The sequence below is a fragment of the Pristiophorus japonicus genome, chromosome 2 (assembly GCF_044704955.1).
Source record: "Pristiophorus japonicus isolate sPriJap1 chromosome 2, sPriJap1.hap1, whole genome shotgun sequence".
Taxonomy (NCBI): Eukaryota; Metazoa; Chordata; class Chondrichthyes; family Pristiophoridae; genus Pristiophorus; species Pristiophorus japonicus.
The window spans coordinates 90,883,772-90,901,561 of NC_091978.1; the positions used below are offsets into that span (position 1 = coordinate 90,883,772).

General features: G+C 43.5%; 1 protein-coding gene across 1 annotated transcript in view; it reads right to left on the reverse strand.

Annotated features, from left to right (window-relative positions):
• LOC139228820 (probable E3 ubiquitin-protein ligase HERC1) overlaps positions 1 to 17,790 on the reverse strand; it is a 426,955-nt gene that overhangs the window by 232,798 nt on the left and 176,367 nt on the right. The window contains exons 32-34 of the mRNA XM_070860235.1: positions 17,010 to 17,223; positions 7,008 to 7,168; positions 4,536 to 4,637 (exon numbers count right to left, since the gene is read on the reverse strand). Of these exons, the coding sequence (XP_070716336.1) occupies positions 4,536 to 4,637; positions 7,008 to 7,168; positions 17,010 to 17,223 (477 nt within the window). The remainder of the gene's footprint in view (positions 1 to 4,535; positions 4,638 to 7,007; positions 7,169 to 17,009; positions 17,224 to 17,790) is intronic.

Genomic DNA, 17,790 nt, shown 5'->3' on the forward strand with positions numbered 1-17,790 from the left:
GATATATCCTGAAAGATGGAAAGCAACATCAAAGAACATATTCCCCCAATCTAGTTGAAAATAGCCAAGAACTGCACCTAATGGAACACAACTTACACCGCTTCCTCTCTTTCTTATCCCTCCCAGCAGAGAAGAAATACAAATACCGGAATATCCCCCATCAAGATTGCTAGTGGTCCCCAGTAGTTTCTTGGGGCTAGACTTTCCCTAAAGCCATTCAACGCCCGATTGCCCGCTGAGAAGAACCGCTAATGTTTGGTGAGTAACGCTGGCAAGAATTTCCATTTTTATGTTTAAAGTAATTAAAATTAATCGCGTGGCGAGAAAATGGGTGTTGCATACTCTTTGTTGACGATTTTCTCGGCGGTTAAGTGGAAAGTTAGTAACATGGGCAGCCGTTACCGGAATGGACGGTAAGTACTAAAATTTAGTCCGAGGCTGCGGTTGGACCTAGGGAGGGGGGGAAACATTTTTTTTTAAATTTCAATTAAAAAAAACAAACACATACAAAGCATTCGCAAGGCACTTTTATACCTAATCGCCGATTTAAAATTAAAAATAAATAAATAAAAAACCTTTAACTTACCTTTCTTTGCAGGGTACTCACCTACCGCCCTGTTTAAGCAGCTTTTACAGGGCGGTTCTCTCAGCGATCTGGATGTCGGCGATTGAGCCCAAACTTATGCCCTGGCAGTTGTTCTCGGCATTGCACATGGGCAGTTTCGTCCCAGCGGGCATGTTCAGATGTGGGCGATAACATCAAAAAACTTAAGTGAAAACTTTCGCCGGGCAGAAAAACAGCTGTACCGCCAAAAAAATCACTGACAATGAAGGCGAAAGTCTAGCCCTTAGCCTTTACTCCTCCCACCCTCTCTCCCCATTTTCTATCCCTGCATCTTCCCCACTCCCTTTCCCTCCAACCTCCTTGTATAATTATCTCCCCCTCACTCTCTAACCCTAGTTGAGCTGAATAATGCAGTTGGTCTTGACTCTCCACAATGTTACAGAAGACTTAGTAGTACAGTAAAATCCTTGCATTTTAATCCATCTTAAAGCTCAGTTAGCACAAATTGATCATGGTTTAGGAGATAGTGAGAAATACAATGGTGAAATTTTTTATCCCTATTAACTGGTAGGTTTGGATCTGATAGGCTGTAAAAATGTTAAAAAATCCGACCCCAACTCGCCGTTTCTGTGTTTAAAGTAGGTGGGACGCATTGAACTTCCAATCCGCTCCCAGGAGGCAGGTTGGTCACTTAAATAATATAATGAGGCTGCGCGTCTCAGATTTTTTCTCTTTTATAAATTTCCCCCAGCAGCGAGTACTGCTGGATCCAGCAGGTAAGTGCCTTTTCCCCTAGCCAGAATTCCCCACTGATCTGACCCTTCCGATTCCCCCTCCCCCACCACCTCCCTAATGTCTCCGATTCCCCCCCGATCAATCCATGGGCCCCAACGCAAGATCTCTTCCTTGCTCCAGCTGCGGCCTGGTGCCACAGGCCTTCCCACCCAACAGCCAGCCAGCCTCTCAATTTGACTGGCTGAGGTAACATGGTAAACATGCCATTAAATTTAGCAGAACCAGAGGGAAACGCATTCTTCTGGGTTTGCCGACCACAAAACACTACCCACTCCTACCTTCCCCCCCGCCGGCCATGACTTCAGGGCTAGTATTGGGGCCAAATTATTTTTAAAAAATCAATGTAGAATAGTATAATCACCAAACTGTTATGTGCAATAAAATATCAGTCTGTCAAACACGAACAAATGAGTCGCTTTGTTCATTTGGTAGCACTCTTGCCTTAGAGTCAAAAGATTGTGGAATTCAGTTCCATTCCAGAACTTGAGTTCGTAATCTAGTTTGACACTCCAGTGCAGTACTGAGGAAGTACTGCATTGTTAGAGGTGAAGAGCTAAACCAATGCACATTATACCTGCTCCTGTGATTCAGGTGGACGTTAAATATTCCATAAATTATTCAAATAATAACCAGGAACTCTCCTGGTATTTTGGCCAACATTCCTTTCTCAACTGGTATCCAAAGAACAGATTTACGGGTCATTTCTCTTATTATTGTTTGTGGAATATTGCTGGCACAGAATGACTGCTGTGTTTGCCAGCTACAATCGACACCGGACTCAAAAATAAGCAATATATTGTGTGAAGCACTCAAGAATTTTTAACAACATGCAAGTACTTGCAAGTGTTTTTTCTTCCAAAACCTCTACAGAAGATACAAATATAGCCAATGTTCTAAAAGAGCTTGATATATCCAATTCTTGATACAGCATTTCCTCTAAAACAATAATTGAAGTGAGAAAATGCACATTCATCATGCTGAATGTAACCCCAGGTTCCTTTTCTCTACTACCAACCACCTCTGTAACGCCTCTCTCCATAGCTCAAACAAGTGCAAAGAGATCACAAATTTCTTTGTCATCAAGATAGAGTCCATTTATTCAGCTGCCTCTGTTGCTTCCCCCTTTCCCCACCCTGCCAAAATGTTCCCTCCAATCCCTAGCCAAGAACTCTTATCTTTGCAGTTTCACCTCCATCTTCCTTCCCCATGTCCTCTACAACTTTAACATGTCCAGAACACTTGCACTTCTATGATCTTGACCTCATTCCCACAAAACCCCAGACAACCCAACTTATCTTTATGGCCCCTATGCTAGTTGACATTGAAAATGGTTCCCTCTGCTCTAGCCATGTCTTGCCCTCCCTTTCAAAATTATCATCCTTCTCCAAAAAAGCTACCCTTGATCCTTCTATCCTTACTAACTACCAACCCATCTCCAACCTCCCTTTTCTCTCTCCAAGTTCCTTGAATATGTCGTTGCCTTTGTGCCCATCTCGAGCATAACTCACTGTTTGAATTCCTACAATCAGGCTTTCACCTTCCTACAGCATTGAAACAGCCCTAAAAAGTTATGAACAACATTATCTTGTGATTGTGACCATAGTACATTAGCCCTCCTTAATCTGTCTGCAAGGTTTTACATGGTCAATTAAACCATCCTCCTTCAGCGCCGACCTCTTAACGCCCAGCAGGGGAAATTGCCCCCGGGCCGCAAGCGGAATGTCAGCACCAGCTTGACGACCAGACATTCGTTCTCAAGGTGCTCGTTAAAGGAGAGGGCAGCAGCGCCCCAGGCCGCCAATTTTGTTTTGTTGGCTGACTCTCGGGTTGGTTTAACGACGGTGGCCATTGCATGGTCTGGGCCACCATCGTGCAGCCTGGCCCGGTCGCACACTGCCCTGGTGGCCTTGCGGAGTCCATCAGAGGCCTTGCAGAGTGCACAGCGGTCCTCTCCTTTAATCGAAGGGGAGAGGCGTTGAAGCGCATTAGCGCTATGCGGCTTCCTTCAGCGCCGTGGTTACCGCCCCCAAAGGAAGTGGAGCGTGCAAGATTGCATTCCGTTTCCTTTGAGGGGCGGTAAGGGCAATCCCTCAGTGGAAGCGAGGCTTCTTCACAGGGCGTCCAAGTTCAGCATACTTTGGGCGCAGCCCCAGATTTCTGACCCCATATCCTTTCCAACATAAAGTCCACTACTTGCACCTCCATAGTACTGCCCAGCCCGACTCCTATCTCAGCTCATTTGCCACTGAAACTCTCATTAATGCATCTCTTAATTTCAAAATTGATTACTCCAATGGTTTCCTGGTTGTTTCCTATCCTCTAGTCTGTCAATTCCAGTTCATCCAAAACTGTACTACCCATATCCTGTCCTGCAACAAGTCCTGCTCGCCCATCATCCCTATCCTTACTGACCTACATTGTCTCACTAGCTCCAACACCTCAAACTTAAAGCATTCATCCTTATGTTTAATTCCCTCCATAACCTCATCCCTCTGAATTTCTGTAACCTCTTCCAGCCATATGATGCGCTCCGAGCTCCATGTTCCCTTGACTGTAGCCTTTTTGTGCATCCATGCTTCCATTCGCCCCACCATTGGTAGCTGTGCTTTTAGCCACCTTGGCCCCATATTCTGGAATTCCCTTTCTAAGCCTCCCATGCTACCTCTCCTTCTTAAAATCAACCTCTTTGAGCAAGCTTTTGGTTGCCCCCTCCTAATTCATTTTTCCTTGGCACATTGTCCTACATTCTGGATGAGCTGAAATGTATCAGTGAAAGTTGTTCTTGTAGTGAACAAGTGACTTAAGATCCTTGAATAACAAACATACTGAACTTTAGAAACATCTGGCAACAACTGTTAGGTACTATTACACCCTGTATATAATATGCATCTGTGATCTGGGCCCATTTTTCAATTTAAAATAGAGAAAACTATGAGATAAGTTTTAAGTTCAGCACTCCTGGGCACAGTGTTGTAGCATTGGAAGTGAATATTGAGAATTTGTGGGCAACTGAAAAAATGTTCATACACTAAAATTATACGTTCAACCTATGTGCAAGGAATCATCGCATATGCAAGAGCAGTATATACATATTGCCCTAAAGAGCCTATTTTTCCACCAATACATACATCTGAAATCATTAGCTACACCACCATCTCAAACTGATTTTCTGTACCTGCAGCATCAACTGCTTTGCAAATGTGTCTCAAAGAAAACCCCATTTCTAGCAAGGGAACAGCAACAGGAGGTGGATGCTCAGGAGGATCACTTCTACAATCTATTGAAAATGAAGAAGAAATTATGACATTAGATTTTAAACACTAATACTGGTTTATCATCTTTAATTGAAGAAGTCAAAGGTCCTCACAAAATTTTAAATTTGAAACTTCCTTCCACAAATATAACTTGCTCAAAAGATTTTGGTATTTTATTTTCAAAATGTAGTTGTGACAGAAGTAGAGTCCCTACTAGTCTCAAACAATAAATCGTCGATATCTTTCCATATATTTTAGATAATAGTAACATAGTGAATTTAAAATGGAGCTCTCTTAAAGCCTTCTGAAAATAATTATTTTGTCCATGTTGGGGAAATAAGTCAATCGACAAATCGATCTATAGATTAACAGTTTTGGCAAACAATTCTAAGGGCCCAAGTTTCCACATGATTTGCGCCTGATTTTTAGGAGCAACTGGTGGAGAACGGACTATCTTAGAAATCGCAATTCTCCATATTTTTTTTTCTGCAGTTCTAGTCAGGTAGAATAGTTCCACTTTGAAACAGAATTTTTTCTTCAAAAGGGGGCGTGTCCGGCCACTGACGCCTGATTTCAAAGTTTCCACAGTGAAAATGTACTCCAAACTAACTTAGAATGGAGCAAGTGAAGATTTTTGTAGAACTGAAAAAACCTGTTCTACACATTAAAAAATCAGGCGCAGGTTACAAATTAGGCGTCCAGAACGAGGGGGGGGGGGGGGGGAAGGGAAGTCATTAAATTCTACAATAAATCCTTAGTTATACTTATACAAATAAATCCAACCTGAATAAAAATTTATAAGCAAAGAAAAGATTAAATAAACCATGTTCCTACCTGTGTGAAAGTTCTTCAGGCAGGCCTTTAGGAAGCGGTTTGCCGTCGGGACCGAAGGCTGAACGGGCCGGGCCCGAGATTTCGGGCAGGGCCCGTCCCCAGCACCAGAGGTAGGTGGCGTTGGGTCGGGTCGGGGAGAGAGGTTCGGTTCGGGTCGGGGGAGAAGGGGGGGGGGGGGGAAGAGAGAGAGAGAGAGAGAGAGAGAGAGAGAGAGAGAGAGAGGGAGGGAGGGAGGGAGAGAGGTCGGTCGGTCAGGTTGGGGAGGGAGGTCAGGTCGGGGAGGGGGGGGGAGGTCGGGGAGGGGGGGGGGTCAGGTCGGATCCAGTCCGGGGGCGGGAGTAGAGTCGGGTCGAGTCGGGTGGGAGCGGGAGCGGCAGCGACAGGCGGGTCGAGTCGGGTCCGGTCGGGGGGGGGGGAAGCAGGAGCGGCAGCGACAGGCGGGTCGAGTCGGGTCCGGTCGGGGGGGGGGGAAGCAGGAGCGGCAGCGACAGGCGGGTCGAGTCGGGTCCGGTCGGGGGGGGGGGGAAGCAGGAGCGGCAGCGACAGGCGGGTCGAGTCGGGTCCGGTCGGGGGGGGGGGGAAGCAGGAGCGGCAGCGACAGGCGGGTCGGGTTGGGTCCGGGGGGCGAAGCAGGAGCGGCAGCAACAGGCGGGGCGAGTCGGGTCCGGTCCGGGGGGGAAAGCAGGAGCAGCAGCGCAGACGGGTCAGGTCGGGTCCAGGGGGTGGGGAAGCAGGAGCGGGAGTCGGCAGGAAGCAGGAGCTGGCCGTGGTAGGAGCCTTATTCACGCAGCCCCAGTGAGGCCATTCGGCCAGGGCTAGGGGCTGCGTGCTTCGGGCCCCTCCCACACAGTTTCGGGCGCCTGGAGCTACTGCACTTGCGTGCCCACTGTAGCGCGCATGTGCAGAGGTCCTGGCACTGTTTTCAGCGCAGGGACCTGGCTCCGCCCCCCTACAGCGCCGCGCCAAGGGCCAGAGGACCTGCAGGGAGGTGGAGAATACGGAGGATTTTTTTAGGCGCACTTTGTGGCGCGAAAAACGGGCGCCCAGCTCGGAGGGGCGCCCGTTTTTTTAAGCGTGTGGAAACTTGGGCCCGAAGTATCTATTTTTTGGGGGCTGTTAATGCATGTGAGCTCTAATTTAGAGATTAGCCTTTTTATTGAATACTTAAGTCAGGTGTCAGAAGCAATCAACCAGAAGACCAGAGGCCTGTGATCTACCTGAACTGATTAATAAAGATTGACTGCCTAGTGGGAAGGAAACTGTCTTGATCGGAGGTGATGCTACGTGCTTATAATACTGCAAGTGTTGCTGGTTTTATACTATTCCAAGCAAGTAGCGTCAGGTTCGATCAAGACTAGTCAGTCAATCTCTATTAATCAATTTATCAACACAAATAAAGTTACGAGAGCTTAATCATTTTGAGTAGTAAAGGGAAAAGAGAATACTTAAAATAAATTTCACAGAAAATATGCTGATTATTCAGCGAAAGTAAAACATATTGACACTAAACTATGATGAGAAGCATGTAACTGCCTTTAAAAACAATCGCAAAGACTTACCAGGTGAACTATGTTGTCTGGTAGAGGCAGAAGGAAATGAAAAATAATTCCTTTGCTCTCCGTCATCATCTGAGATAGTAGGTACCACATTCAACCCAGGGAGTAATAAAGGATTGTTAAGCAATCCAGAAAGTGAAGGAAATCGTACAAAAACCATTTGTCTATGTGGAAAAGACAAAATGCAACACAATTTAATTAAGTCAGTCAGTTCTTTAGAAATTGCACACAGATAAATCAAAGCCACTTCAGGTTTAATATACAAGCTGCCGTATTTCAGAAGTTTGTTCTATGAATTATTGGCATTAAAATTCAACAAAAGTATAATCTTGAACTTCCTAGACTTTGCCATCAGAAGGTCAGAGGACTTAAATTTGCCGGAGAATTAAAAGTCCACCATTAGCATGTTGGTACTCTCCAACATGATGTGTCAGAGTGGTAGCATACAGATTCATACCCATATTTCTCATCACTGAATCAGTCTCAGTCATTTGGAGGCAAGGCGCTTCCTCACAGGGAGGAAAATCAGAGTGGGACTCATACCAGGGCAGTCCTTGTACACTTCCAACCATCCAGTTTCAGAGTGGTATCAACTGAGGCCTGAGGGTACATTATCTGTCCGCTGAACTGTGTGAGGTGCACAGATAAATGGTAGGAAATAAAAGTGTTACTAATTATATAGCCTGTACACAAAAATACTCTCAAATTTGCTATGTCCTTCTGCATTTTTTAAAATTAATTTCAAATTCTATTTTCAGGATGTTGATGCTGCCACTGAAATGGGGAACCTCAGAACACTTTTCCTTCAAGATTTTTAGGCCATGGCAGCTTCAAGAGATCCATATGATCTCTCCTGCTGCATAGTTTTGCCCTCCCTCCTCAGTTCTACTTACCGTGATGGTAAAGAAGAGACAAAGTTGAAATCAGGGAGAACATTTGAAATACAAATTTATTAGCTTCAAGCATTCTAAATTAGACAGGAGAGAGAGGAAATGAGGTAGTTTGCAATGTGGAGGATGAATTTTATTAGAAGAATAATCTGTTAAATGGAATAATGCAACAATATGTGGAGTAGGAAAAAAAGTTCATGGATAACTGTGGAAAAATGTATGAAATGGGCAGCCCATTGCTTGGTTGTAAATAAAGTGACAAAAAAGATTCTTGATTGCACAAGATAAAAGTTCACGGGGGTTGGGGATAATATATTAGCATGGATAGAGGATTGGCTAACTAACAGAAAACAGAGAGTCGGGATAAATGATTCATTTTCTGGTTGGTAACCAGTAACTAGTGGGGTGCCGCAGGGATCAGTGCTGGGACCCCAGCTATTTACAATCTATATTAACGACTTGGAAGAAGGGACTGAGTGTAACTTAGCTAAGTTTGCTGACGATACAAAGATGGGAGGAAAAGCAATGTGTGAGGAGGGGACACAAAATCTGCAAAAGGACATAGTCAGGCTAAGTGAGTGGGCAAAAATTTGGCAGATGAAGTATAATATTGGAAAGTGTGAGGTCATGCACTTTGGCAGAAAAAAATCAAAGAGCAAGTTATTATTTAAATGGAGAAAGATTGCAAAGTGCTGCAGTACAGTGGGACCTGCATGAAACACAAAAGGTTAGTATGCAAGTGATCAGGAAGGCTAATTAAATCTTGGCCTTTATTGCAAAAGGGATGGAGTATAAAAGCAGGGAAGCCTTGCTACAGCTGTACAGGGTATTGGTGAGGCCACACCTGGAATACTGCGTGCAGTTTTCGTTTCCATATTTACGAACGGATAGACTTGCTTTGGAAGCGGTTCAGAGAAGGTTCCAGAGAAGAGGGGATTGACTTATGAGGAAAGATTGAGTAGGTTGGGCCTCTACTCATTGGAATTCAGAAGAATTATGTTTCCACTGATGGGGGAGACTAGAACTAGCGGGCACGATCTTAAAATAAGGAGTCGCCTATTTAAAACTAAGATGAGGAAAAATTTCTACTCTGAGGGTTGTAAATCTGTGGAATTCTCTGCCTCAGAGAGCTGTGGAAGCTGGGACATTGAATAAATTTAAGACAGAAATAGACAGTTTCTTAAACGATAAGGGGATAAGGGGATAAGGGGTTATGGGGAGCGGGCAGGGAAGTGGAGCTGAGTCCATGATCAGATCAGTCATGATCTTATTGAATGGTGGAGCAGGCTCGAGGGGCCGTATGGCCGACTTCTGTATCTATTTCTTATGTTATGTTCTTATTAGTAGAGAGACAGTAAAGCTCAAAAAGTGTACACTGTTCCTGTATAAGAGATCAGCCAGATCCTAATTGCAGTGCTGTATGCAGTTCTGGCCACCTCTTGTCTTTGAGAAATAGGGAGGCAAGCAACAAAGATGAGTCCAGATATTTAGATTTCAAGTTATGTAGAAATATTAATTGTAGTTGAACTTCTCTTTTTCTTGTTACTCTTCCAAATACAATAGGATAATATCAAAGAGACAAGAGTAGGCAACTCTATGACTTACTTTTGATCTAGCTTCATACACAGATTTGACAAAATGTATATTCTTTTGAGCAGATGGATCCAAATAGTAATGTTTGAAAAAAATATTGAGGCTGCTATGTAGCTCATTTACAGAGTTAAGAAAAATCCATGCTGGTTTCTGTGTGGTTGTTAGAATAGAATGCATTTTTATTCTGCCTGAATGTCCATGACCAGTTATTTTAACACAGAAATGTACATTCTAGCACCCATGATATGTGGAAATTATGCCTTCGCCAAATTTTAGAAGTAATCAATTCCTTATAGAGTGAGACATGCTAATTGTGCTGCAAGTACAAAATCCCAATGCCATTGATGTAATCGAACCCTCATTTTCCCCAAGAATACCATTGCAATTAAAGTTAATACTATAATTTCCTGAGATAAAAAAAATTCTAGGCATAATTGTGGGCAAAAATGTCAGATAGGGATTGTAAAACTACCATTACATTCAAGACCCTTCAGCATGCGACTGAAATTCTGGAATTCCTCAAGGGAAAGTGAAGTTGTACAATTTTGAGATTAAACCTTCTCTGAGTTAAGAGAATACCTAATTTATAGATGTGCTCTGATGAACAATAATTATACATTTCTACTAATAAGAGAGGAAATAAAGAAATGAGGAGATGACATTAGAACAGTGAAATTTATCCAAAATTAAGACAGGTGTGAGGAAGGATGTGCTGTTGTGATGAATGGGTCTGCTATGAACTCTCCATTCCAATGGTATCATACTATCTGTGGATGCGTACAGTTTTCGTTTCCATATTTACGAAAGGATATACTTGCTTTGGAGGCAGTTCAGAGAAGGTTCACTAGGTTGATTCCGGAGACGAGGGAGTTGACTTATGAGGAAAGGTTGAGGAGGTTGGGCCTCTACTCATTGGAATTCAGAAGAATGAGAGGTGATCTTATCAAAACATATGATGGGGCTTGACAAGGTGGATGCAGAGAGGATGTTTCCACTGATAGAGGAAACTAGAACTAGGGGGCATAATCTTAGAATAAGGGGCCGCCCATTTAAAACTGAGATAACGAGGAATTTCTTCTCAGAGGGTTGTAAATCTGTGGAATTCGCTGCCTCAGAGAGCTGTGGAAGCTGGGACATTGAATGGATTTAAGACAGAGATAGACAGTTTCTTAAACAATAAGGGGTTATGGGGAGCGGACAGGGAAGTGGGCCTCGAGTCCATGATCGGATCAGCCATGATCATATTAAATGGCAGGGCAGGCTCTAACTACTAAATGTGAGGGAAGTGTATCCAGCTGCAGCTCCTGTCAGACCGCATTGCGGCACTGGAGCTGCACATGGATTCACTCTGGAGCATCCGCGATGCTGAGGATGTCGTGAATAGAACGTTTAGTGAGTTGGTCACACCGCAGGTAAAGGTTACAAAGGCAGATAGGAGATGGGTGACCATCAGGCAGAGCAGGAGTAGGAAGGTAGTGCAGGAGTCCCCTGCGATCATCTCCCCGCAAAAAGAATATACCACTTTGGATACTGTTGGGGGAGATGGTTCATCAGGGGAAGGCAGCAGCAGCCAAGTTCATGGCATCATGGGTGGCTCTGCTGCACAGGAGGGAAGGAAAAAGAGTGGGAGAGTTATATTGGTAGGGGACTATATTGTAAGGGGAATAGATAGGCGCTTCTGCGGCTGCAATCGAGACTCCAGGATGATATGTTGCCTCCCTGGTGCAAGGGTCAAGGATGTCTTGGTGCGGCTGCAGGGCATTCTGGAGGGGGAGGGTGAACAGCAGGTTGTCGTGGTGCATATAAGTGCCAACGAAATAGGAAAAAACGGGATGAGGTCTTACAAGCTGAATTTAGGGAGTTAGGAGTTAAATTAAAAAGTAGGACCTCAAAGGTAGTAATCTCAGGATTTCTACCAGTGCCACGGGCTAGTCAGAGTAGGAATTGCAGGATAGTTCAGGTGAATACGTGGCTTGAGGAATGGTGCAAGAAGGAGTGATACAAATTCTTGGGACATTGGAACTGGTTCTGGGGGAGGTGGGACTAGTACAAACCAGATGGTCTGCACCTGGGCAGGACCGGAACCGATGTCCAAGGGGGAAGTGTTTGCTTGTGCTGTTGGGGAGGGTTTAAACTAATAAGGCAGGGGGATGGGAATCTATGCAAGGAGACAGAGGGAAGTAAAATGGGGGCAGACGCAAAAGGTAGAAAGGAGATAAGGAAAAGTGGAGGGCAGAGAAATCAAAGGCAAAAATCAAAAAGGGCCATGTTACAACATAATTTTAAAAGGGCAAAGAGTGTTAAAAAAACAAGCCTGAAAGCTCTGTGTCTCAATGCGAGGAGCATTCGTAATAAGGTGAATGAATTAAATGCGCAGATAGCTGTTAACAGATATGATGTAATTGGGATTAGGGTGACCAAGGTTGGGAACTCAACATCCAGGATTATTCAATATTTAGGAAGGATAGACAGAAAGGAAAAGGAGGTGGGGTATTGTTGCTGGTTAAAAAGGAGATTAAAGCAATAGTAAGGAAGGACATTAGCTTGAATGATGTGGAATCTGTATGGGTAGAGCTGCGGAATAACAAAGGGCAGAAAACGTTAGTGGGAGTTGTGTACAGACCACCAAACAGTAGTAGTGAGGTTGGGGATGGCATCAAACAGGAAATTAGGAATGCATGCAATAAAGGTACAGCAGTTATCATGGGTGATTTTAATCTACATATACACTGGGCTAACCAAACTGGTACCAATACGGTGGAGGAGGATTTCCTGGAGTGTATAAGGGATGGTTTTCTAGACCAATATGTCGAGGAACCAACGAGAGAGCAGGCCATCCTCGACTGGGTCTTGTGTAATGAGAGAGGATTAATTAGCAATCTTGTTGTGCGAAGCCCCTTGGGGAAGAGTGATCATAATACAGTAGAATTCATCATTAAGATGGAGAGTGACACAGTTACATAGAAACATAGAAAATAGGTGCAGGAGTAGGCCATTCGGCCCTTCTAGCCTGCACCGCCATTCAATGAGTTCATGGCTGAACATTCAACTTCAGTACCCCATTCCTGCTTTCTCGCCATACCCCTTGATCCCCCTAGTAGTAAGGACCTCATCTAACTCCTTTTTGAATATATTTAGTGAACAGCAGGTTGTCATGGTGCATATAATTCAGCAGGTTGTCGTGGTGTTAATTCAGAGACTAGGGTCCTGAACTTAAGGAAAGATAACTTCGATGGTATGAGACGTGAATTGGTTAGGATAGACTGGTGAATGATACTTAAAGAGTGGATAGGCAATGGCAGATATTTAAAGATCACATGGATGAACTTCAACAATTGTACATCTCTGTCTGATGTAAAAATAAAACGAGAAGGTGGCTCAACTGTGGCTAACAAGGGAAATTAGGGATAGTGTTAAATCCAAGGATGAGGCATATATGAGAAATTTAGAATTCAGCAGAGGAGGACAAAGAGTTTAATTAGGAGGGGGAAAAGAGAGTATGAGAGTAAGCTTGCAGGGAACATACAAACTGACTGCAAAAGCTTCTATAGATATGTGAAGAGAAAAAGATTAGTGAAGACAAATGTAGGTCTCTTGCAGTCAGAATTTATAATGGGGAACAAAGAAATGGCAGACTAATTGAACAAATACTTTGGTTCTGTTTTCACTAAGGAAGACACAAATAACCTTCCGGAAATACTAGGGGAATAGAGGGTCCAGCGAGAAGGAGGAACTGCAGGAAATCCTTATTAGTCAGAAAATTAAGTTAGGGAAATTGATGGGATTGAAGGCCAATAAATCCCCAGGGCCAGATAGTCTGCATCCCAGAGTGCTTAAGGAAGTGGCCCAAGAAATAGTGGATGCATTGATGGTCATTTTCCAACATTCTATAGACTCTGGATCAGTTCCCATGGATTGGAGGGTAGCTAATGTAATCCCACTTTTTAAAAAAGGAGGGAGAGAAAACAGGGAATTATAGACCGGTTAGCCTGACATCGGTAGTGGGGAAAATGTTGGAATCAATTATTAAAGATGTAATAGCAATGCATTTGGAAAGCAGTTACAGGATCGGTCCAAGTCAGCATGGATTTATGAAAGGGAAATCATGCTTGATAAATCTTCTAGAATTTTTTGAGGATGCATCTAGTAGAGTGGACAAGGGAGAACCAGTGGATGTGGTGTATTTGGACTTTCAAAAGGCTTTTGACAAGGTCCCACACATTGAAGCGGAGATTCAGCATCGCCTCCAGTGCACCAGCGCAGCCTTCGGCCGCCTGCGGAAAAGAGTGTTTGAAGACCAGGCCCTCAAATCTACCAACAAACTCATGGTCTACAGGGCTGTAGTAATACCCGCCCTCCTGTGTCGTTCTGAGGCATGGACGATGTACAGAAGGCACCTCAAGTCGCTGGAGATATATCACCAACGATATCTCTGCAAGATCCTGCAAATCTCCTGGGAGGACAGGCGCATCAACATCAGTGTCCTCGATCAGGCTAACATTCCCAGTATTGAAGCACTGACCACACTCGATCAGCTTCGCTGGGCGGGCCACATGGTACGCATGCCGAATACGAGACTCCCGAAGCAAATGCTTTATGCGGAGCTCCTTCATGGTAAACGAGGCAAAGGAGGACAGCGGAAATGTTAAAAGGACACCCTCAAAGCCTCCCTGGTAAAGTGCGACATCACCACTGACACCTGGGAGACCCTGGCCGCAGACCGCCCGAGGTGGAGAAAGTCCATCCGGGAGGGCGAAGAGCTCTTTGAGTCTCGACGCAAGGAGCATGAAGAGGCCAGGCGCAGGCAGCGGAAGGAGCGCGTGGCAAACCAGCCCTACCGACCCCTTCCCCCGACGAATGTCTGTCCCGCCTGTAACAGGGTCTGTGGCTCTCGTATCGGACTGTTCAGCCATCAAAGTACTCACTTTGGGAGTGGAAGCAAGTCCTCCTCGATTCCGAGGGACTGCCTATGATGACACAAGAGATTAGTGTTCAAAATTAAAGCACATGGTATTGGGGGTAATGTATTGATGTCGATAGAGAACTGGTTGGCAGACAGGAAGCAAAGAGTAGGAATAAATGGGTCCTTTTCAGAAAGGCAGGCAGTGACTAGTGGGGTACCGCAAGGTTCAGTGCTGGGACCCCAGCTGTTTACAATATACATTAATGATTTAGATGAAGGAATTGAATGTAATATCTCCACGTTTGCAGATAACACTAAGCTGGGTGGCTGTGTGAGCTGTGAGGAGGATGCTAAGAGGCTGCAGGGTGACTTGGACAGGTTAGGTGAGTGGGCAAATACATGGCAGATGCAGTATAATGTAGATAAATATGAGGTTATCCACTTTGGTGGTTAAAAACAGGAGGAATGATTATTATCCGAATGGTGACAGATTGGTAAAGGGGGAGGTGCAACGAGACCTGGGTGTCATAGTACATCAGTCATTGAAGGTTGGCATACAGGTGCAGCAGCCGGTGAAGAAGGCAAATGGCATGTTGGCTTTCATAGCGAGAGGATTTGAGTATAGGAGCAGGGAGGTCTTACTACAGTTGTATAGGGCCTGGGTAAGGCCACACCTGGAGTATTGTGTACAGTTTTAGTCCCCAAATCTAAGGAAGGCCATTCTTGCTATTGAGGGAGTGCAGCGAAGGTTCACCAGACTGATTTCTGGGATGGCAGGACTGACATATGAACAAAGACTGGATCGACTAAGGTTATATTCACTGGAATTTAGAAGAATGAGAGGGGATCTCATAGAAACATATAAAATTCTGACGGGATTGGACAGGTTCGATGCAGGAAGAATGTTCCCGATGTTGGGGAAGTCCAGAACCAGGGATCACAGTCTAAGGATAAGGGGTAAGCCATTTAGGACCGAGATGAGGAGAAATTTCTTCACTCAGAGAATTGTGAAGCTCTGGAATTCTCTACCACAGAAAGTTGTTGAGGCCAATTCGTTATATATATTCAAAAGGGAGTTAGATGTGGCCCTAATGGGATCAAGAGGTACGGAGAGAAAGCAGGAATGGTGTACAGAAGTTGCATGATCAGCCATGATCATATGAATGGTGGTGCAGGCTCGAAGGGGCGAATGGCCTACTCCTGCACCTATTTTCTATGTTTCTATGGCCTACTCCTGCTCCTATTTCTTATGTTCTGATGTAATATTGTACATTCTATTTACTGGTCAATAGCACCTGATAAAGATCATTTAAAAAAAAAAGAAACATAATTTACTGAAATCAACTGGTTTTGTTGCACATTTTAATGTGCTGATAACAGCACCTAATCTTTTATGAAAATATAAAGTCTAGTTGTACCAATCAGACTAGCCACACAAAACGAGTTTACACTTTTCAATATTGGAATCGAATTGCCAAATAAACTATTTTTCCAAGTTCCTCAGTTCCTTAGGAGCCTTTTCTGCCTAGGCATTTACATTTTGTTATAAGTCAATATTACTTCCAAGCGTGGCAGCTATTTTTTTAAAATTATTCATTCATGGAATGTAGATGTCGTCGGCAAGGCCAGCATTTATTGTCCACCCTAACTGCCCTGGAGAAGGTGGTGGTGAGCCACCTTCTTGAATACAACGGAGTGGCTTGCTAGGCCATCTCAGAGGGCAGTTAAGAGTCAACTACATGGCCGTGGGTCTGGAGTCACATATAGGCTAGATTGCATAACTATAAATTACACTCTTAACAGTTTGTTAAGGATATAGAGCAGGACTGCACTTCCAGAGATGGAAGTACATCAAAGAGCAAGCAAGGGCAATTGTTTTCCAACCTGTGATTCAAATCTACAGCTTTTTGGTGAAAAATCCAATATTCTATTCATAGTGTTACCAGAAATACTATTTATATGGAATTGCACTTTGAGACTTTTAATTTGTCATGTGGGTGTCCTCAATTTTCAAATGATTTTCAATTATTGAAAACTGAAGGCCAATCTCCTCATTTTAACTCACCATTACTGGTCAACAACAACATGAAATGTTAACTTATTGCTGTTAGTGAATTTGCTACCAATATGTTTTTTTTAAGAAAACAACTTATCCTATATAAAAACAATTTTAGGCAGTACCTGTACTACAAAGCTACCATTTTGCATTGCTGCCTCTGACCTCACTAGCTGAGTTGCCTCAGATATCAGTGGATCCACAGACCGAAAGGAAAATGTTGAAATTGAAATCAAGCTGATCATCAATAATGAACTTCCAGGTGATACAGTAAGTTACAACTGAGGAAAGCTTGAAGAACCTGACTGGAAATCATGTTCGTCATTAAAGCTTGCGTGTATCAACATAAATAACATACATGCTAAGGAAACGTGCAAATTCTAGTAGCAATGTTTAAAACTGTGCTAATATTCGAAACTTGAAAATTGGTTGAAACCTTAAAAAAAGACTCGTCAGTAAAAGCCCTTTAAGGGGCATACCAAATACAGATTGGATGTTTTCTATTTATCAACAAATAGGAGGATGCACTGAAATATGAAATTCATTGTCAATAATTCACTCACTGCAAAACATTGACTGGCAAGAAGGGATTAAAATTTTCCAGTCCATTAGCAGACACTAAAGAACCCAAATTAGTAGCTGAAGAAGAGTTTGAAGCTGGCACTGAGAAGGGAACGCCCGTACTTTCTTCAGAGGAGTTACTATAGAGAGAAACTGTACTAGATGAAGTTGATGCTGCTTGAGAGTGAAGTCTTGCATTTTCTGTTAATGAAGCATCTAAAATTAGGATTTAAAAAAAAATATCTGAGTCAAAGAAAATGGTACATGCAGTTCTTCACATTCAATTAAAACAAAACATCAATAAAGTTGAAGTTTGTTAGCCACAGACAGTTGGTCCAGCAGTAAAGAAAGCTTGTGACATATTTACTACGACTAGCTTTTGTGATGGTATGTTCCCCATCTACCAAACTCTGGCACGGCATCATTCAACATTTACCAAAGGCTCTCAATATGCCCGATGGTTCACTTGTCAATAAGCTGTCTATAAATAAATATAAAGCAATAAAAAAAAGATTCACTAAAAGGGCCCAGTTCCAGTAAAATTCTAAAATACCGTGTGCTCTAGTCAAGTAGTTTAAATGTATAGGAATTCGAAGAACAAAAATTCTACACTTATTTTTCTTTAGCTTAAACATATTTAGAAACATCCTCAAATTCCCGATTTATTTTCTAATTTTATGACACAAAGGTCTAAACTGCATTATTTCTGCCAATTACAAACCTTCTCCCACCCTGTCTTGATCTATGCTATTGGAGTTTTGTCTCTTGCAAACTATTTGCTCA